The sequence below is a fragment of the Macaca mulatta genome, chromosome 9 (genome assembly GCF_049350105.2).
Source record: "Macaca mulatta isolate MMU2019108-1 chromosome 9, T2T-MMU8v2.0, whole genome shotgun sequence".
In the NCBI taxonomy this organism is placed as follows: Eukaryota; Metazoa; Chordata; class Mammalia; order Primates; family Cercopithecidae; genus Macaca; species Macaca mulatta.
Window position 1 is genome coordinate 21,267,716 of NC_133414.1, and position 23,098 is coordinate 21,290,813.

At 37.2% G+C, this 23,098-nt stretch overlaps 1 protein-coding gene and 1 long non-coding RNA gene across 7 annotated transcripts in view; one reads left to right on the forward strand and one right to left on the reverse strand.

Moving 5' to 3' along the window:
• Positions 1-23,098, forward strand: part of MALRD1 (MAM and LDL receptor class A domain containing 1) — a 732,448-nt gene that overhangs the window by 657,243 nt on the left and 52,107 nt on the right. For 2 of the 5 annotated variants that reach the window (XM_028826041.2, XM_077945483.1), the window contains 2 exons: positions 18,274-18,349; positions 21,723-22,044. The exons of 1 other annotated variant lie outside the window; for it this stretch is intronic. In XM_028826041.2, coding sequence (XP_028681874.2) covers positions 18,274-18,349; positions 21,723-21,824 — 178 coding nt within the window. In that variant the 3' untranslated portion in view covers positions 21,825-22,044. Of the gene's footprint in view, positions 1-18,273; positions 18,350-21,722; positions 22,045-23,098 lie in introns of those variants that run through there. 2 more of the 5 variants (XM_077945481.1, XM_077945482.1) reach the window with 1 other exon arrangement.
• On the reverse strand, positions 478-18,267 carry LOC144330998 (uncharacterized). Of its 2 annotated transcripts, none has more exons than XR_013397792.1 (4): positions 16,330-18,267; positions 14,870-14,935; positions 6,284-6,375; positions 478-1,604 (listed from the first exon to the last, which is right to left on the reverse strand). It is a non-coding gene; the product is annotated as an uncharacterized LOC144330998 (long non-coding RNA). The 2 variants fall into 2 exon arrangements; XR_013397791.1 differs by having other exon boundaries at positions 478-1,616.

Consider the following 23,098-nt stretch of genomic DNA (forward strand, 5'->3'; position numbering starts at 1 on the left):
CAAAATCAGTTTACATGCAATGTATCAGGAACACTTTTATTGAATAACGCAAGCTTCATTGGTGTGTATACACGTGTTTGTGTGTTGTTATTGCTGAGTATCCCAGGTTGTTCTTAATCCATTTTCATTGGACACAAACTCCAAACAATCTATAGAACAATACAAACTGTATAAAATATGTGAAGACTACTTTACTGTATTACGGCTCCATATTCTAATTATTTGGTCTGTCAGCTATTTCACCATTATCATTTCGTCAGTATAATATCTCTGTTTGGCAGAGGTTGTCCCTGGAGCGACGGTTGTAGCATATTTCAGCATCCTCCCTCCGTTCACAGTAAATCTTACACAGCAAGAAGACAACCTTTCAGTTTCTGACATTTCTGGGTTGCACTGTTTCCTTGTACAAGCAATCAGTGTAGATGAATGTGCTGTAGCCAAATCAGAGATGGCTCTTAAAAGAGGTGACTTGGGTAAATGAAGAAAGACAGTAAAGAGAAGTGAGGTGCTTTATTAGTTTTAAGTTATATAGTTTTCCAATGGCATGCAGCAAATATATTCAGCACCTTTGACTAGTGTGAATCAATCATGTTACCGAAGGTTAGAAACTTGGGAGGGAGATCGGCATCTTAATTTTTGTTTAATAATTGCTTTCTTATCTTCCTGATAGACTCTTTTTTTACTTTCAAATCTTCTGTCACATCATTTCTCCTTACATGCATCCTTAGGGACCCTCTTCCAACTTCCACAATCTGTTTCTTGTGTTTGGTTTTCAAGCTCACTAATGAATCAAAGTTCTTCAAAGACCACTTTATTTTCATCTTTTCAAAGAAAGAAACACATAAATCAGAAACTCTTAGCAATTCATTCTATTTTTTTTTTGGCAAACATCTGCCCTTATTATTTGCTAGTCACTGTGTTAGGGGCTAGGAATATAAGAATAAATAGTAGTTTATACTCTAATGGCGGAGGTATATATAAAAGCAAATAATCTCAGCACTGCAGTAAGCATATATCAAACATATACAGGCACTTCATAGAAAGCACTGGGAGAGGAGAGACAGTCTTTGGTTTGAAGGTAATGGTACTATGGAAGGTTGAGAAAGGGTTGCTGCAGAGGTGCTGTATCACTCCAACCTGGACTCATGGATTGAAATCCACCAAGTGTCAAAGAAGACCATCCCCAAAAATAGAGCAGCCTGTGTACATGTGTATGGCACAGACTGTGATAGGGAATTGTTTCTGAAACACCAGGGGTTTGGTCTAGGCCCTGCTGCTCGCTGTGCAGAAAGCCAATCACTGAGACAACAAGTATTGCCAGGGAAGAAGGTTTTAATGGGGTACTGTAGCCAAGGAGTTGGGAGATCAGCCTCAAATGCATCTCCCTGACTAATTAAAATCAGGGATTAGCAAAGAAGAAATATAACCATCTGTGGGAAAACAGGAATTAGAGAGGGGTAAGGAAGAGGAGCTGGTCAACAGGGAGCAGGTGGTCAGTTGGAAAATCGTAATGGGTGAGGGGTCTGACATCTCACTGTCCAGATCCAGTCGTCTGATGAGTTTCAGGTCCTCAATACTATCTGGGAGGCCTGATGGTTGGTTTCCTGAGAAAGGAACTCAAATAAGACAAATATCAATTTCTATGTTTAGTCAAAGAAACCATAAACATCAGCTCTATGAAACACTTGAGTCAGCTTCAGAATTGCATGGTTAGTGTGAACAGAACACAGGTCATGGATGAAAAAATAGTGGGCAATTGACTAGGAGTTTAATAGAGAAAGATCACTTTTAAGAAACCAAACAAAATCCTAATTGTATCTTTGTATGCCTGTAATTTGTTTTTAAATAGGATATTTAAAAATAACTACAAGAAAATGCAGTTTTATTGCCTTTTTCAATGTTTCCATTGTCCTGAAAGCTGAAATTGTTCGTAGATTCAGAACAGTTTAAATGTATTAATAAACCCAAAGTGAGATATATGTGAAGGAATTTGTGGATATTCAGGAGTCATAATGAAATAAGATCATTTTTCTAGACAGATTCTTACATAAGGCTATTAAGTTTAAATCGTCTAAAAATATTTAGGAAAAAGGAAGCTGCTAGGTGATTGCTAAGGGAAATCATGAAAGCTGATAATTAACTTCAGCATTGAATTAGTTTTCAATTAAACAGATTATGTGTCTAAAATAATCCAGTAAGAAAATTATAGTGAGTTTTCATATAGAGTAATTTGTAAGGAAAAAATATTTCCTTCTGGTCAGAGAAGGTTAGACAGTACCTGGACCTTTCCAACCGTGGAAACTTGGAGATATCACATTCATAAGGGGAAAGGAAGATAAAAGAATATTTTTCGAAGAGATAGCTAGCAAAACCAAGTTGAATGAAAAAAAGAAGTCAACCAGGTAAGTCAATATTTACTCATGTCTGTGTCAATAGAACAGAGCCACTCAAATGATGTGTGTTGAAGGAACAGCTCTGTTTTTGTTTTTGTTTCCAATCCATTATATACCAATGTTTTGTAAAATATAATAAAAAAAGAATTCTTAGAAAAAAGAAATAAAGAGGGGGTCTCCTCTTTTGGCTTTGGAGGAGCCCCCCTCCTTCTGTCTCTGTCTTCTTCCTTCTGCCCTCTTCCTTCTTTCTTGCCTGTTAAACTCTCCAGTCCTTAAAACCACACACAAAAAAAGAAACAGGAAATAAAAAGACAAAAAATACTAGTCCAACTTTCTTATTCTTATCATCAACAGACATAAAATTACTCTGTCAAATTGCTATGAATGTTTCTAAACATATATTCTCCATTCTTATACTTATCTGATCCTGGAACCATATCCAGATAAGACCAAAACCATACATAAACCACACTCTGAGTAGCTCTGTGGTAGGGGATAAGGCATATAGTTGGAGCTCAAATAATGTTTCCTAAGCAAGCTGGGAAAATAAAGACTTTGGCTCCGCCCATGGGAAGTTAATCTTCAAGAGACATGAATGTAAATAAATTGATGCCACTAAGTCCATTTTTCTGGACAGATTCTTACATAGGTTGTCAAATTTTAATTGTCTGAAAAATATTTAAGAAGCAAGTTGTTAGGTAGGTGGTTGCTAAGGGCAATCACAAAGACAGTGGTATTGCAATTCATTTTCAACCCAAGAGATTATATGTCTAAGAGAATATAATAAGGAAAGTAGAGTGAGTTTGCATATAGAGCAATCTAGTTGGAAAAATATTTTATTGCAAGGAGAGAAAGTACTACTCGTCATCATGGTAAAATGCACAATGCACAGTGGCATGCAGAGAAGTGGTCAGTCTGACTCCAGAGTTGGCAAAGGTTCTGGCCAATGAGAAAGGCATTCAAAAGCAAATGCAAGAGTTAAGAAAAATGTTGAAGTGGGAAAAGTCCCCTTATCCCTCTTGCAGAGCGTACAGTGGGTGTGTGGGGCTCGCTCCGTCGGTGCCCTGCTGCTCAAACCTCTAGGGGGAGCATGCAGACAGGCAAGTTGTGGGGATCCGACCCCACAGCAGTGTCTGGGGTTGAGTTTTTACAGCGCCCCAGTGGGCGTGTGTTACAGTATGCTCTTTCAGTTTAGCTGTCTGTAGGCGGCTTGTGTTATCCAGCTCAATTAGACCCTCTGCCTTATGGCAAAGACAGAGGGCTTTCTGTTTCCTGGATTCTTGCTCTGGTGTACTGGAAAAAATCGGGTCACACTTGGGCTTGGAGGATGGGTGCAAGTGTTTTTATTGAGTGGTGGTAGCTCTCAGATGATGGAACCAGAAGGGAATGGATTGGGAAGGTGGTTTTCCCCTGGAGTAAGGCTGCCCAGTGGCCGGGCTCCCCTCCAACCACCCCGGCCAAACTCCGCCTCGTTCTGCTGGTCGGCCTGCCAGTGTCTACCGGCTTCTGCTGACTGACGTCTGTTTGGGTATTCTTTCACCAGTGTGTTCCTCTCGACATCCAGCTGCTTGTATGTCTGCCCGCTAGGGTCTCGGGGTTTTTATAGGCACAGGATGGGGGCTTGGCAGGCCAGGATGGTCTGGGAAATGCAACATTTGGGCAAGAACACAGAAATGCCTGTCCTCACCTAGGTCCGTTGGCACAGTCCTGGGGGTGGAGCCCTCGCCAGGGACCTGCCCTTCTCTACCCAGCTCTTCCCTGTCCCCCTGCCGTATCAATGTGACACATCCAAAAAGTGGTGAGTAGTACTGCAGGGCTAGGATGTAGCTTGAGAAGAGATGATAAAAGAGGGGAATCAGCAAAACAGGGAACGTGAAAATCATGAGGCGTGCAGATCTCATCTTTTATTTAGGCAAATGTCCTACAAGGTGTGTGGGCAGGGTGGAGGTGGGGAGCTCAAGTTGGGGACACATCTTGTGATCTTTCCAAATTGTGAAACTATCACCCCTACCCTGAGATTCCAATGCACAACTGACACATAAATAGAACTTGGGAAATCCAACTACACGGGTTTAAAAGAATTTAAAATGTTGGTTAATCTCATCACCCAGAGTTACATACTGTTAACATTTTGATGTATCTTCTTTTGAACTTTTATCAATGTATAAATATGTACATGCACTCTTTCCTCTTAAAATTGAAATTGCTGTGAAATTTATTTCTCCTTATTTCGCTATACTGACCATTCTCAAACATTTTGGTCTAAACATACCATCACACCTTTAAAACTTATTGAAGACCCCAAAGAGTTTTCTTAAGGTGGTTTATACCTATCAAGACTTACCATATATGAAATTAAACTAAGAAATATATACAATTATATTTATTAATAGCTTTTTAAGTGACAAGATATCCATTATAACCTATTATGAAAACATATTTGTATATTTAAAGTATATGGTGTATATATACATATATATGAAATGTAACATTCATATATATATGAAATGTAACATTCATATATATATATATATATATATATATGAGAAATATAACATTCTATTTAAAAGTGACCTTTAGCAACTGTGGGGCTTTGGGATATCACATTTGTTGAAGAAAGAGAGAGAAAAAAATATTTCCACAACAGGTAACTAGCAAAAATTTATCAAAGGAAAAGTGTATGTTAGCCAAATAAATAAGTATTTATTCATATTTGAACCCGCAGTGCTTAGTAGAACAAAGCTACTTGTATTAGTCCATTTGCATTGCTATAAAGAAATACCTGAGGGTGGGTAATTTATGAAGAAAAGAGGTTTATTTGGTTGACGGTTCCACAAGCTGTACAAACAGCATGATGCCAGCATCTGCTTATGGTGAGGCCTCAGGAAACTTACAATCATGGCAGAAGGCAAAGGGGAATCTGGCGCATCACATGACAAGGGTGATCGAGAGAGAGGGAGGAGGTGCCATGCTCTTGTAAACAACTAGATCTCTCATGAATTCATAGAGTGAGAACTCATTACTGCAAAGGTAGCACTAAGCAGCCCTTCACGGGGGATCTGACCCCATGGCCCAAACCTCCCAGTAGGCCCACTGTCCAACACTGGAGCTCACATTTCAACATGAGATTTGAAGGGGACAAGACATCCAAATCATATCACTACTCCAACTAAAACAAACCTTTCGTGAGAGCTAGTGTGGGATTCTTATATCCACTTCTGCATTAAAGCCGTTATCTGGATTTGTTGAAATATATGAACCACATTCAACCTCACACAGATACGTATTTTTAAAAAGGAAGTGATATGGTTTGGATCTGTGTCCCCACCAAACTTCAGCTCAAATTGTAATCCCCATTGTTGGAGATGGGGCCTGGTGGGAGGTGATTGAATCATGGGGGCAGAGTTTTCATTAATGGGTTAGCACCATCCCCCCAGTGCTGTTCTACTGATAGTGAGTGAGTTGTTGTGAGATCTGGTTGTTTAAAACTGTGTGGCACCTGCCCCCACTCTCTCTTGCTCCTGCCCCAGCCATGTGAGACATGCTTGCTTCCACCTGACTGTATATTTCCTTAGTCATCCCCAGAAACAGAAGCCACTATGCTTCCTGTACAGCCTGCAGAACTGTGAGCCAATTAAACCTCATCTCTTTATAAATTACCCAGTCTCAGGTATTTCATCATAGCAATGCAAGAATGGAAAAATACAGAAGGTGTATTTTACTAGCTTTTGAGATAATTATTGATACTTTTCTATTACACCAAAACTTTACATGGGGTAGTTTCTTCAAATGCAGTTGTAATGCAGAATCTGAAACCACATCCATAGAATTTTTGAACTGTTACATTAAAAATTCACTGGTCTGTTTTTCACTTTGAATGGATCACTTACCTATGTGTGATTTTGTAGTATCATGCATGTTACATTTAGAAAATATTGGTTCACTGATTTATGCAGTATGTCAGTTGTTGACCCATTTCATTCTGCAATATAGCAAACAAACAAACAAACAAACAAAACCTCATCAATTATTTAAGAAAGAAGGAAGAAAGAAGGAGAAATAGAAATACTTGAAGCTGAGGCTGGATAATTTATAAAGAAAAGGGGTTTAATTGACTCACAATTCTGCAAGCTGTATAAGAAGCTTGGTGCCAGCATCTACTCAGCTCTTGGGGAGGAATCAGGGAGCTTTTTTACTAATGGCAAAAGGCGAAGCAGGAGCAAGCACATCATGTGGCAAGAGCAAGAGCAAAAGAGACTGGAAGGAGGCCCCACACACTTTTACACAACCAAATCGCATGAACTCAGAGCAAGAACTCACTCATCACCAAGGGGATGTGGCGCTAAGCCTTTCCTGAGGGATCTGCCCCCATGATCCACTCAGGTCCCACCAGGCTCTACCTCCAACATTAGGGATCGCATTTCATCATGAGATTTGAAGGGGACAAATATCCAAACCATATCATAGCCCTATACCACTAAATATTCTTTAAAGTATGACTTGAAAAGGTTGATGTGTCAAGTACATAGATCGTCATTTAACCATTCTCCTATTAGACATTGAGCTTGCATCTAATTTTTCATTATTATTGATAATTTGTGATGAACCTTTTTCTATATGCATTTTTGTCTTTCTCTGTAATTATTACCTAAAGACTGACTCCAATAATTTTACTAGGTCAAGACATATTTTTTAAACGTGCTGTTAGGGCAGGCATTGTGTCTAAGGCCTGTAATCCCTGCACTTTGTGAGGCCGAGGCAGGAGGATTGCTTGAGTCCGGGAGCTCAAGGCAACACGGCAAAAGCTCATCTCGGCAAAACAAACAAACAAAAAATTAGCTGGTCATGGTGGTACATGGCTGTAGTGCTAGCTACCCAAGAGGCTGAGGAGGGAGGATTGCCTGAGTCCAGGAGGTCAAACTGTGAACCCACGACTGCACTCCAACCTGGGCAGCAGAGCAAGACACTGTCCAAAAATATATACATATATATAAAATATATATACACTATCAAATATATTTCCAAAGGAACTTTCCTGCTAGGCATCTGGTTTCTATTAGGTGGTTGTGAATTTGCTAACACTGCACTTGAGAAGTGGAGTGAAGACGGAGCTCCCATTGGCAGCCTGGGTTTTCTTTAAGGTTAAATTACAGAAACCTGGGTCAGCTTTATTCCTACTAATTGCCTCCATATTCCTGGGCATGTTCCCATTAAAATGCTCTGCCACAGCAAGACTGCTTAAACAGTGACGGTTTTGTGGTCAGCATATTTATTTCCTGCCCGAAAAGAGTGGAAGAAAAATAAAGCAGCTGCTGTATCATGCGAATGAGTTTAGCAAAACTTGGTGTTCCAATTGTTTGGTTTTGTGACCCTGGGTGATTAATCTTTTTCTCTGCCTTTTGTGGCATTTCTGGTTGTGTTTGCAAACCCAGTTCTTTCGGAACTTTTTCACCCAAACATTTGGTTCGGTTTGTTCCTGAAATGAACAAGGAGTTGGAATGAAAATGTGAGCTCATAGACATTTCCCCTTAATGTATCGTTGCTTTTTCAAATTGGCTTCTTTTCTTTCTTTTCCTCCAGATTGTTTATTAAAAAAAAAAAAAAAATCATCATTTGACAGGAATAGAGACCATTAGATAGTTTGCTATTTACATTCTAATTTCTCTCTCTCTCTTTCTCTCTGTCTCTCTCTCTCTCTCTCTCTCTCTCTCTCAGCAGTAGTCAGATAACATCGTATTTTATGGGAGTGTACACTCAATGAGAATAGGTTGACTTCATAGACTCAACTTATTTCTTCTATTACCTTATGACTTTGTGCACAAAGTCATTTTTCTACCTGTAGACTTCTACAACAGATCTAATGTGTTACACTGCAATGATGCACTATAAATTATAAGCTTGGTGTTGACTTTTTTATTATAAACATGAATATATGAAAATGCCCCCAAAATCAAATTCTCTAAGGCATTGTTGTGCTTCAAGATCTCCATAAAATCTCCCCTCCCTCCTTGCCAACACTTTCTGGGTAGCTTTTACTGAAGCACATCTTGGCATCGTTTCAGCTTGATGTTTGAAAAGTATTCGTTGAAACAACCTAGTGTAACCCTTTGCTGATTTTCCTAAAATAACATGGTTAGGGACGTGTTACTTTGTAACATTAGATTGCAGTAACAGGATCCACACAATAAATACTTTATCTCTTGAGTTAGAGAAAAAGTGCTTCTAAGTATCTGGTTTGTTTCTTTTTGAAATTATAGCCTGCGTAATTGATTGTCCTGCTTAAATTTGATTTCTAGAATCTCAAAGTTTAAGTTGCGTCCTGCCTCTAATAAATATACATACTCCGATGATAGCCATTTCATGAACTGTCCATCTTGTTACCTTTGCCTCAATTCTATTTTCCTGTTCTCAGATTCCCTTTCTCCAACTTCCTACCTACTTCTTATCTGTTTTCTGTTGTTTTACTGTGCTATTGTTTTTGTAAAATGCTATAAATCAGTCTTTATTACAAAAAGGACAAAATAGTGCCTAAAATTAAAATTTATGATTACTTTCCTTGAAAAAACCAGTCTAGTCAAACAGGCTAAAAAATGGACTGTAAATGATCAGAAAGCAGGTGTAAAATAACACTTTAAGGTTTTGAGAAAAGAAAGATGATACATTGAATCATTTGAGACCGAGCGTTACATTGGAAACACAGGGCACCAATCTCTCATGATTACTGCAAGTGAAAAATGAACAAGTAAACAAACCATAAAACCTATTTCCTTAGGTTATAAAGCCAGGGAAGAAAAAAAATTAAAGAACATTGCTCATTGATTTTTAGGATGAGACAAAGTTAAAAAAAAGAAGAAGAAGAAGAAGAAGAAGAAGAAAACAGTACCCTGGTCAAGAAACAAACATTTCTAAAAAGATCTCTTCTTGGCAGTGGGAAATATATTTAATGAACATTAAAAATAGGTATAATTAAAAACAAACCCAGGAATATTTTATTTTGATTGGAATGCTGTATTGTATTTTCCTTTTATCTGGAAGATTAGATCGTTGGGAAAGGCTTCAAATTCCTTAAATCTTAAGACTCGAAACATTTGGGGAAAACTAATTGAAGACTTTAAAATGAGAGAGGTGGAAGTAGGAAGAGGAGAATTAAGATTTACTTCCCTGGGACAACTCAGATTCACCATTAATTACACTAAACGAAATAAAATGTAATAGGCATGACTCCAGAATAAATGAATTCTATTTCCACTAGTGAAATTATTGTCTTACATAATTTAGATGCAGCCTTTAAAAAAAAGTCACATGCATTTTTATGGTTAGGAAACATCTCTCCCTAGTAGTAACAAATCAAACTCTTCACAGCCTGAAAATTCACTTGAAGACCTTGATGTTTATGCATAGATGTTCCATACCCCTCATTGTTTAAAAGAAATACATAGGAGGAACACAGGTCTTTATTTTTCAAATATTGTAAAATAACAAATTAGTACTCAGGTGATTTTTCTTTCCAGCCATATAACTTTTTCATTTTCTCCATAGTAGAAATAAATAGAAAGGCCATGCCTAATCTACTGTACTCTGCTCATCTTCAGGGAAGCCTCCAAGCTACTCTGGGCTGCCACTTAAGCAGGTGAAAAAGGAATGGAAAAAGAAAAACAAAACAAAACAAAACAAAAACAGAGGGCAGAGGGTACTCCTGACCCACTTACTGTCTTGGGCTAAGCAGAACAGGAAGCTACATACAAACATGGCTCTATTGAACAATAGTAAAAAATGAATTGTCTTTCCTCCGTGGGGGTTGAGGAAATATATCATTGAGGGTGGAAATAAGCAGAGAGAAGTTAGTGGGCTTCATTTCATCACTAAACCTTTAGACCATAGATAATTATCATCATTCTTTCTACAAACACTCAGTTGATTCCTACTGTCTTCCAGGCCTTCACAAGGTGCTGTGACAGAGAGATGAGGAAACCAGACATGTTCCTTATCCCTCAGAGGACTTAAGAGTCTAGTTAGGGGAGAATCTCAGTTGCTTCATCTGTAATAGAAGACAGAGACAAGATGATTGCAAAGGTTCTTGCCAGGCTCTAAATTAATAAATCTATTTTATTTAAATTAAAAGTAATGCTAGGCATGGTGGCTCACACCTGTAATCCCAGCACCTTCAGAGGCTGAGGTGGGATGATTGCTTGAAACTAGAAGTTCAAGACTAGCCTGGGCAACATAGTGAGATGTCATCTCTACAAAAAATTAAAAAATTAGCTGGGTGTGATAGCACATTCCTGTAGTCCCAGCTAGTCAGGAGGCTGAGGCAGGAGGATCTCTTGAGCCCAGGAGTTGGAGGCTGCTGTGGGCTAGGATCATGCCACTGTATTATGGCCTAAGTGACAGAGCAAGACCATGTCTCTAAAAAAAAAAAAAAAAGGTGGAAAAAGTTCAAAGTAGTACTGTGATTATTAATTTTGACACCTCCTTATTATTGTTCTTTATACCAATGTCCTTTCATTTCACAAATTTGGGGGTCAGGAGAAAGAAGTAGGAAGTTTAAAAGAAGATGTAAATGACAAAAGGAGGAAAGCATAAGGAAAGAAGTTGAAGAGAATGGCACTCAACTATCGGTAGGCACCTACTTGTGATAAGCACTTTATAAACATGGCATTTCATCTAAGGACAGAAACCAGCAGTTGCCACCCTCTGAAAAGCTCTAGAGGTAGGAGCCGTATACTAATCAACTTTGTAAGTCTAGGACCCAGTGCAACGTTTGGCACATAGTATGTGTCCTAGACATGTTAGGTGAATGTCGATAAGTAAATAAGAAAAATGATAAGTAACATTAAGAAATTCTCTTTCCACCATCTGAAGGAGTGAGTTACCACATTGGAGAGCATCAATTCCTTTCAGGCACTTAACTCATGACAATTGTGTCTCGGATTTTAGGATATTGTCTGACATCTTACAAACAATGTTTAGAAATCATTTCCCTCATGGAAGCATGAGGACCAACGCCTCCTCACAAGAAATACAGGGAAAATACCTTTTGATAGATAAATTATTTTGTTTATCCATTAACATCGTTTGACACCTGCATTGTAATTATCCTAATTTCAGTCAGTATGATTCTTCATACTTTCACGTGGACAGGTTTCGACACTGAAGTTTTATAGCACAATCCACCAAGATATGACGGAAACAATCATCCATGACCCTCAGAAATGGTATTCCCTTTCACTTAAAAAATCTGTGCTAACATTTTGAGCTCATGTCAGGCACAGTGGCTCACACCCTAATCCCAGTGCATTAGGAGACCAAGACAAGAGCATTGCTTGAAGTCAGGAATTTTGAGTTCAAGACCAGACTGGACAATATAGCAAGACCCCATCTCTACAAAAAAATTAAAAAATTAGCCAGGTGTGTTGGCATGCACCTATAGTCCCAGCAACTCAGGAGGCTGAGGCCGGAGGATCACTTGGGCCCAGGAGTTCAAGGCTGCAATGAGCTATGATCACACCACTGTATATAAGCCTGGGCAACAGAGTGAGACTCTGTCTCTAAAAATAAAAAATAAAAAAAAGTTAAAGTTTTGAGCTCATTTTTCTTTGAATATTTTCTAAACCTAATTTTAAATATGAACATATTGTCACAGTGTTACTCCCATGAGATGGTAGTGGAAACTTGGTGTTTGGTGAATTTCACTAAGCAGCAGGAGCAGTTTTACAGACACACCAAGTGACTTACTCGTAAATTAGGGGGAAAATCAAAAACAAAAACAAACACATGTCTGTAGTTAACATAAAGAAATTAAATCACTCATTTATCACCAAAAATGGCAATCAATTTAGTAAATAAAGTGAAAATACTCAGTAAAACAAATTATAAAAGTGTATGTTAAAAATTAACAAACTTGCAACGTGTATAAAAGGATGTTCATTTTGAAGAACAGGCCTCTCAGCAGGAACATTGTGCTGTCACTCTGTCCTAGACACGTCAGCATTTGGAGTGACAGCTAGTCTCACTGTCACCTTTGTTTCCTTTCAACCCAGATAAAGGTTTATTCACTTAGCTAGTCTAAAGATGTTCACTTTAAGTGGCAATCAGATTCTACCCTGAAACTGTCCAAACATTGCCATAATAATTTTCCTATACACTAGCTTTAAAATTGTTTATATTAAGGAAGTTTTATAGCCCCACTTAGCTAGGGATAAATGTGGTTATCAAAAATAAACTTTTGCCAGAGGAACTGGGAAAAAAAGGAAGTAAAAGGCATTCAAATTGGAAAAGAAGATGTAAAATTCAGTATTCACAAATGGCATGATTCTACATATAAGAAATCCCAAAGAATCCACAAGACAGCTACTAGAGCAAATAAACAAATTCAGAGAAGTTACAAGGTATTAAAACAACACTCAAAAATCAGTTGTATTGCTACATACTAGCAATGAACAATCAGAAAAGGAAATCTTGAAGGCAGTTCTATTGATAATAGCATCTAAAAGAATAAAATACCTGGGAATAAATTTAACCAGTGAGGTGAAAGATTTATACACTTAAAATCACAAAGCATTATTGAAAGAAATTAAATAAGACCTAACTAAATGGAAAGACACACTAAGTTCATAGAAAGGAAGACAATATTGTCAAGATGTTAATACTAACTAAAGCAACTGATATGGTTTGGCTCCGTGTCCCCACCCAAATCTCATCCTGAATTCTAGTTTCCATAATCCCCACAAGTCGTGAGAGGGGCCTAGTGGGAGGTAATTTAATCATGGGGGTGCTTACCCTCATGCTGCTGTTCTCATGATAGTGAGTAAGTTGTCACAAAGTCTGATGGCTTTATCAGAGGCTTTTCCCCCTTTTGCTCTGCACTTCTTGCTGCCACTGTGTGAAGAAGGGCATGTTTGCTTCCCCTTCTGCCATGATTGTAAGTTACCTGAGGCCTCCCCAGCCCTGTGGAACTGTGAGTCAATTAAACCTCTTTCCTTTATAAATTACCCAGGCTCAGGTATTTCTTCACAGCAGCATGAGAACAGACTAATACAGCAACCTACATATTCAAGGCAATCTCTATAGAAAATTCCAACAGCCATTTTTGCAAAAATGAAAAACCTCTTCTCAAATTTATAAATTGCAAGGGTACCAGATAGCCAAAACAATGTTGGAGAACTCAAACTTCCTAATTTCAAAATTTACTACAAAAATACAGTAAACAAAATTGTGTGGTATTGGCATGAAGCATGAGAACATACATATAGATCAACTGAATTGAATTGAATTGAATTGAATTGTAAATTCAAATATAAACCCATACATCTATCATGATCAATGTTTGACAAAGATGCCAAGTCCATCCAATGGGGAACAAATAGTCTCTTCAATAGATGACATTGGGACAACTGGATTTTGACATGCAAAAGAATGCAGATGGAACCCCTACTTCACACCACATACAGAAATTAGCTCAAAATGGATCAAAGAGCTACATGTAAGAGCTAAAGCCATAACGCATTTAAAAGAAAACATAGTGGTAAATCTTCATGATCTTGGATTTGGAAATTGATTCTTTCTTAAATATGACACCAAAAGCACAAGCAACAACAAAAAATAAATAAGTAAATTGGACTTTATCAAAATCAAAACCTTTTGTGCAACAAAAGACATTATCAAGAGAGTGAAAAAACAATCTGCAAAATGGTAGAAAATATTCAAAATTATGTAACTGATAAAAGTTTAATATCCAGAATATATAAAAATCCATACAACTTAAGAACAAAAAGACAACCCAATTTCAAAATGGGCAAAGGACTAGAATAGTCATTTTTTCAAAGAAGATTACATATAGTCAATAAGCACATAAAAAGATGTTCAACATCACTAGTCATTAGGGAAATGAAAATCAGTACCACAATTAGATACCATTCACTTCCACTGAGATAGCAATAATAATAATAATTTAAAAACTGAAAATAACAAGTGTTAATGAGGATGAGGAGAAATAGAAACCCTCACATTGTTGGTGGGAATGTAAAATGGTGCAGCACTATCAACAGTTGGTAGTTCCTTGAAAGTTAAAAAAGAATTACCAAGTGTTCCGTCAATTCAACTCCTAGTTATACACCTCGAAGAATCAAAATAGAGACTTAAGCAGATATTCATACAGCAATGTTCACCATAGCACTAGTCACAGTAGCCAAAAGATGGAAACTACCCAAATTTCCATCAACAGATGAATGAATAAACAAAATGTGGCATATACATCCAATGGAATATTATTCAGCAATAAAAATGATTAAAGTTCTGATACATGCTACAATATGGATGAATCTTGAAAACATTATGCTAAGTGAAATAAGCCAAACATAAAAGGACAAATACTGTATGATTCCACTTAGATGAGGTACCTAGAGTCTCATAAAGACAGAAGGTAGATCAGAGTTTACCTGGGACTGGTTGGACGGGAATGGGGTGTTAATGCTTACCGGCCATGGAGTTTCAGTTCAGAGTGATAAAAACATTTTGGAAATAGTAGTAATGGTAGCACAACACTGTGAATGGAATTAATGGCATTGAGTTGTATACTCGAAATGGTTAAAATGGCAAATTTTATGTGATATATAGGTTACCACTCTTAATTAGAAATTAATAAAAGTAACATTACTGAAAACATTGAATTGTATCTTTAAGTTTGTGAATTGTATGGCATGTGATTTATAGCTCCATAAAGCTGTTAAAAATAAAAATGTAAAACATTCCCCTCAAAGTCATGTTTATTGGTATTGGATGTAACATAGATTGGTCTTTGTTTTATTCTTCTTTTCTTCCTTCCCATTTGTAATAATTTCAGACTATTATAAACACTTCCATGCTTTTATCAACACTAAAACAATGTTGTCAGTTAATAAGTGAATTGCATTAGAACTATAAATATGCTCACTAAATTAAAATTGGAAATTGCCATGAGAATTATCTTAGTTTTGCACTGACATATGTCTCTTTTCGCACATTCAGAATTCCACTTCACACGGTATCTGCACATAATGGATCTAAGATAAACTTAATTTATGTGAATGCATGATAAGTCAAGGGAGAAAAACTTATATGATCCATGCAATTTCCTTTCCTCTACTCAAAATTTCTAAGTCAATTCCTTTATCATCATTATTCCTAGAGGTGGTTATATTCTTTAGAACCTCAATTCTTACAACTCACTTATTCATTGGTAGGGGGAAAAAAAAAATCAACTCCTCCTTAAGAGCTACCAGCATATTGACAAATACAGTAAGTCAAACATTGCATTTTTTTTTTTTTTTTTGGCCTGATGAAGACTCTTCATTACACCATTGAGTTTCAGAACTGGCCAAAAACTTTATAATGAAACAAACATTTTATTTCCTTCATGTAAGGATCCACCATTCTAACTAAAATTGCCTGTATTTGAATATCAAATTGGCATAGGTGATGAAGATGGAAAATCATAGTATTGAACTTGAAATAGTAAATATGTAGAGTGACATTAGCAATTTCCTTCATGGAAGAATCTGTGGACGGTGTGTATAATAGTTTACCTTATAAATAAATAGGAAAGACATTAAAATGTAAGTCTAATTATCCAGGGATTTTCAAGAATGGGAGATATATCTTTGATCTGGGAAAAATAAAAGCAATTTGAGACTACTAAAAAACAAAAGTTGCAGTAGGAAGGATTTGCCATTGCTCACCTCCCAATACTCACACTGAAACCCTTTCTTCTTTTATTACAACTCCACATCCTTACTCTTAAATATCTTCCTTCTTTGTAGTTACCCAAATCTTGAAGGCCAGACACCTTCAAATGCTGTTTTTTCATTTTAATGGAAAATTATTTCAGACTTAAAACCCTTTCAGAAGACAAGCAGCTTCAATAATTGAATTAAGAGGGCTGAGAATTACATAAATTTACCTGGCTTCTGCCTGCCAACCATGGTCTGGGTCATCTGGAGTCCCAGCAGTTTAAGGCCAAAAATAATTGCTTCATATCAAGATCTTTTGTGTTGCTTCTGCCTCACATCCTTGTGACTGATGGCCAAGCTGGTCCCTTCAGCTCCTGGTTGCATGCTCGGCCTTTGGCCATCTGTCCTGTCTAGCCCTGTGGTTTGGGTTTCCTCCTGCTTCCTGATTTCATGCCTGATTTCAGCCTCTATTAATTTTCTGAGCTCTTGGTGTCAGCGGCTGTCTTATCTTTACTTGGTTCCTAATTTCTATTTTGTTTTGATCATCCCTACTTCCGTGTCCAATTTTTCCTGCTTTGGTATTTTGATACATTTCAAAACTATATTTCACTCCCTACCCAGTCTCAACTCTAAGATCATCCCTGGCTCAGCTCATGCGCTAACCCTGCTGTGTACTAAGATTACTACTCCAAGAATTTAACGTATACTAGTCTTGAACAAAGTAAAGGCAAAGAGTCAAACACAACTTATTCAAATTAATCAGAGCAACTAATAAGCATTCAATTAGTGCTTAAGGAATTAACAGATATTTGTTGCCTCAGTTCAGACTTTTTTCAAGAATAACCCACAAAATAGATGCAAATGGCCCGATTCATCAATAAGCAAAATGTACCCGCAGTGAGGGTGAAACATTTAATCTATTGTATATTTAAGCCAGTGGAGATCAGGAAGCTTAAAAGACACTGAATCCACAGGGAAAATATATTGCCAGCCAAACATAATTAGCCAGATTAGACTGTTAGGCTCACTGATGTTGCAGTTTCTTTGAAAAGGACCATGTGGTTTGGTAGATGACAATAGGCAGTTATGCCTATGGCAGTTTGTTTTTAGAAATCCAATCAGTAAGAGCCTCCTTTTTAGTACATTTTATTTTGGGACTTAGAATTATATTACTGACAAACATTAATTTTCACTATGTCCTGATTAGGCAAGAAATATATATTATACATACATTATACATTGTATTATACAGTTATCATACATTATATACTTGTTACTCTTGTCATTAAACCCTTAAAAAAATCATCCTGGAATTGGTCTTCCATTCTCCATTGTGTGTGTGTGTGTGTGTGTGCACGTATACACAGGCAGGTATAGGATCCTTTCGTGTGTGTGTTTGTGTGTGTGTGTATTTAGTTTTTGGTTATTTTTTGTTGTTCCTATGATGGACATTTTTTCTTCATCAGTTGTCACCAAGTAGTCCAGGGCTGTGTGTCTTCTAATAAGTCTATTAATTCTTAAGTATAAAAGGAAAATAATCATATGGAACCCAGTTAATTATAGTGAATTATGCACATCTAGTCTGATATGGGATATTACCAAGGGCTTGCTGTTTTTGATTTTCATGAAACACTACCCTAAAGAACTTTTCAGAACACTTGTACTTAACTTTGCTGATGAAAATGTTAAGGACTATGACTCATGTGCTACAGATCTTTATGACAGATATTGTCATGGAAAACAGTCTTCAGGATGTAGTGGTTTGGCACTTTGCAGTGTCAAGGACTTCAAGATGACCTTTCTTTATCACTAGTACAGCTTCATATTACATTGTTCTTTCAAATGTTAGACGCTTTGCACTGAGTAATAGTTTAAGAAATCAACATTCAGACTACTAACTTTTGCCATTTCTTTTACTTGCCTGGGTTCATTTGGATCTAAATACTCAGAGTTCAAATTACATTTGCTTTCATGAATGTGGTTGCCTTGGTGTCCTGCAAAAAAAAAATAAAAAACAAGCTAACTTTACTCATGGTAATACATTCATGGAAATAAGTGTGCTGGCTAGACAACGTGTCTCAAAAGTTTCTAACAAACAATAACCTGAAAATGTACTATGGTAAATGTGAATACTTTTTATTTTTTAATTTTTTTGATGGCCTGTGTGCTTTAAGGAAAACCGAGGGAAGTGGTAACTGTGCCTTTGTCAATCCAGTTTACGGGAACTGGAGCGACCCAGAGAAAACAGAGGTAAGTGGCAAAGGGTGAACTGTATCATTTCACAGAAATGCAGACACACACACACACACACACACACACACTGAACCAGTGTTGCTTGAACATGTTTCTACGTCATAACTAAAAGAAACGTTTTAGTGGAGTTATTTCAGTTGGGGGTAGAAAGGAGTTTCCGTCTCTACAAATATGCCATGAGAATTGTCCATTTCAGGACAGCTTCAGTCTGCTTGTAAGTTCAGTTCACTGTTAAATGGCATTGTGGTCACTGTTTATACTCAAAAAGAGCTGACAAATCTGGAAAATATCAGTTTAACCAACAGAGTATTAGTCAGTTACTTATAGTAACTATTAATTGAATGTCTTTCATATTTTATTTTCAAAAACAAAAGAGAGGATAGCATTCTATGTTCTGTTTAAATTTAGAGTGACTAGTGAGGGCCATTACCTGATAACTTAGAAGAGAAAAAAGAAGTGAGAATGTATTACATCTTCCTTGGACCTTTTTGGGGCTATCCCTTATTTGTATAAGCAGGGAGAAAATGGCAAGGAAAACCTTTCTTGTTACTTTTTTAGATTTTTTTAATTTTTAAGTCATTTTTAGGTATAGTTGACAAATACAACTTTTATATGTTTAAAGTATACATTATATTTTACTATAGTATACATTGTGAAGTGATTACTACAACAAAACTATTTAAAATATCTGTCACCTCACATAGTTAACTGTGTGTGTGTGTGTGTGTGCGCGCTGCAAACATTGAGGATCTCTCTTAGCAAATTTTGAGTATATCACACAGTATTATAGTCACATGTCATACATTAGATCCCCAGAATTTATTCATCTTGCACAAAAGCTTTGCACTCTTTGATCAACATCTCATTCCTTTCTTTTTATTTTTCCCATTCCTTTCTTAAGTAAGTGTTATGAGACTTCATCTGGATATAAAGTAAATTTAGTTATGACACACCACTTCTGAACTCTAAAAGTTTTATTACATTTGATTTTAGAGCTATATAAAATTCACTCCTTATAAAGTGAGTGTTATATAAAGCTAAAGTTTTAATTATTCTTTTTCTTTATGAAAATAGGTCATAGTTTTTTATCTTGCTCTTGGTTATGAAAATGAGTAGCAAGGTATCAGGTCAGGTGGTTTCTAGTAGTTTAAGAGCCTTGAGTGCTGTGGTTGAAGCCTAACAAAACACTTGACTTTTTTATTTTTGCGTTTTAATCAATAATGATATGATACACACTTTTAGTATTGTTTTGGGAGGAATGAAAACAGAAAGTAAACGATTTCCTAAAGCACAGAGAAAATGAATTTAGATGATTCAACAAGTAAGACAGAGTAAAAATGAAAAGGTAGACCTACTTCATGGATAAAAAACACATACATATTTAAGAAAACAAATGTAATATATCTTTTTGACAAACTAGGATGGTATAATATAAATATATTTTCATTTTTACTAGAGAAAGAAAATTTATTATTATTATTTTTTGAGACAGAGTTTCACTCTTGTCTCCCAGGCTGGAGTGCCATGGCATGATCTTGACTCACTGCAACCTCCACCTCCTGGGTTCAAGTGATTCCCCTGCCTCAGCCTCCTGAGTACCTGGGATTACAGGTGCCTGTCACCACGCCTGGCTAATTTTTGTATTTTTAGTGAGACAGGGTTTCACCATGTTGGCCAGGCTGATGTCGAACTCCTGACCTTAGGTGATCCACCATCCTTGGCCTCCCAAAGTGCTGGGATTACAGGCATGAGCCACTGTACCTGGTCAGAACATTTAGTATTTTTTATCCTCAACTTAGTTTAACTTTTACTGCCTGAAAGATACACCTGAGATAAGGAATTAAAGTGAGATATTTTAAATTTTATATTTTTTATATTAGTGTCTCATAAACTTGTAGTAAGTAAAAAGTGGCTCGGTAGGTGTTATGGATTCTTTACTTTCTACGGAGATGGGTTCTGTTGCATTCAGATCTGTACTTCTCAGCAAGCACAGGAGGGGTCTCCATCAAAGACCCACCTTTCAGTCTACTTTCAAGATGGTTTCCACTGTGTGTGAGTGTGGTGGCGTAATGGATGACTGGAGAGCACCTCGGAAGTGACTTATGTTTATTTTCTATTTTGATAAAAGAAAAATTCCTTTTTCGTTTTCTGTTTTCCTTTCATTATGAATGGCTAAAGAAGAAATCCTGGCACATCTCCTGGCCTTTGTGGCTATTTTGATTTCGATTGTTTCAGAAGCAAATGACTTTGTATTAATCAAACTAGGTCTACTTTCCCTATCATCAGAAAGACAGACTTCTCTAAATCTATCTTTCAAACTATTTTTTTTTAATTCTTGGAGAAAACGCTCACATTCTGATACAGAAATGGAGAGAATATTCATGGCAACATTCGTTGGCAATTCATGCCAATATTCATGGCAATATTCATTGTAAGCAACTGCCATGTACCCATCAGCCAGCTTCAAGGACCACCAACCCATGGTCATTGCTGTTTCACCTCTACTGCCCTCCATTTCCTCACCCCCCAGAAGGTTTTCAAACAAATCTCAGATATCATTTAATTTCAACCGTAAAGACTCCAGTTGTATCTTCAAAGGACAAGGACTTTTAAAAATATAACGGCAGGATCATACCTAAACATTTAACAAGAATGTCTTGAGGCCATCACTCACTCACTGTTCAACCTACCCCAATTGCCTCATTAAAATGTAAAGGGTTTTCTACGGGGGTTTTGTTGTTGTTGCTGTATTTTAAAAATCGGAAATTTTAGAAGGTAGATGTATCCAAATGGGTAGATATGTCTCTTAAATCTCTTTTTATCTCTAGGTTCTATTTTCTCTCTTATTTTTTTTTCTTGCACATTATTTGTTGAAGAAGCCAGACTGCTTGTCCTATAGAATTTCACAAACTTTAGGTTTTCCTGTAAACTATATAATTATATATAATTATAGTTTACAGGAAACTTAAATGAAATGGCATTTAAACTTACATAAAATGGCTTTGTATACTTAAAGTCATTGGTTTTGTTTTGTTTTGTCTAACCTAACTATATTCAATACAGAAGGCTTAGTGAAACCAGCATCAGAGAAAGAAGTAGTCAAAATATTGGTCATTGCATTTCCCCACCCCACCAGAGGTGAGGCAGTGGTGCCTAAGTCCAGAGGACCCCAGGATACATGGAATCTAGGCTTGTGTCAGAAACTCAAGCAGTGTGGGCTGTAAGTGCTGGAGGAAGAGTCAAGGATGTTCTAGTTATTACTCCAGTGAAAATCCATTAGGACCTTTGCTGCATTCTGCGTGATCTTTAAAGAGGTTTCTTATTTTAATGCCTAAAATCCTACCCTTTCAAATGTGTTTTTCATCTTCAGAGTTCTGTCTATTCCTTCTCAAATCCATTATATGGCACAACATCAGGAAGCCTGGACACCCTGTCACATCATCTCAAACAGCAGCATCAAGACCAAGCCTGATCCAAAATGTGTAGTTGCTAGAAAATTGAAGTCTCCACAATCTAATAGAAACTCATCTTCTACAATGGTAAAAAGAGAAAGGATTTAAATGCCAGTGTAATTATAACATTTATGAATGAATCTTCTTACAGAATATAGAGAATGTTTATATGGAATCAGAATCAGTACCTTATCTTCACTGAACATCTGAATATTTTAATAAAATTACTACTTAATCAAGTTTCTTGTTTTGCTTTGATTTTATCTTTTTTTAAATGATGAATCAATTTGTTTCAGATTCTGAATACAAAGAAGTTTTAAAATGCTCTTTCTTTGCCGTACAGCTTGGAAACACAGGTGAACTGACTTGGTATACATACGGGTAGAAATGGACAAATCACAGCAATCCAAGGCAACATAATCATAAGTTGTTTCAGCATGTTGTAAAAAAATGTGATAAATTATCCTCCTATTCTTGCCTTTTTCAAATAATTAATACTTTTCTACAGACATAAAAATAATGCTAAAGCTAGGAGTTAAGAAGCTTGTAGCTGCAAGAAACTGAAAACCCCCCAAGCGAATGTCTTGAATCGTGTGACAATCATTACCCCACAAACCAGGAAATTAGGAGATGGAGCCCCTGTTAGAATGGTCGCTGGAACACTTCCATGACCCCATTAAGGACCTTATTGGTTGCTGAGTTTCACTTCCCAGCCTGTGCTCTCAGGCTAGCTCCCCTACAGCTTAGGTGAGGGCTCCAGCACAATGAGCTGCAGCATCGTTGTGTTCGCAGTAAAGTTCGGAGACAGAGAGGCCCATTTCTTTCTGCTTTTCACTTTTGACCAGGAGGAAAATCCCTTCCCCCACGCACTTCCCGCCACAGCACTCTTCTTATTGGCCAGCATAGACGTGGCGCTCAGGCTGAGCCAGTTACTTCGAAGGCAATGCGGCCACCCACCGTGATTGGCTGGAACCCTTCGCTTATACCCCTTGGGGCTGAGAGTATCTGTGAGGCACCTTGTGAAGCAGATGACTGTAGGTGCTTAAATGAAATTGAAGTTAGGAAAGGTGAAGGGGATTATATCTATTAGGCAGCAATCAGCATCTAAAGGAAAGGAATGTTCCTCTCTAGTAATGTGCCCTGCAATCACTTCAGGGGATTTAGATAGAATGGATTAGCAATCTGCCCAGCCCTTGCCCTCAAGGGGTTGAAGAGGAGAAAAAGCTGGGAGTCACTACCACGCGATTATCTGGGACATTTCTAAGCAGAATAGAAAGTCAGTTGTATGCCGTGT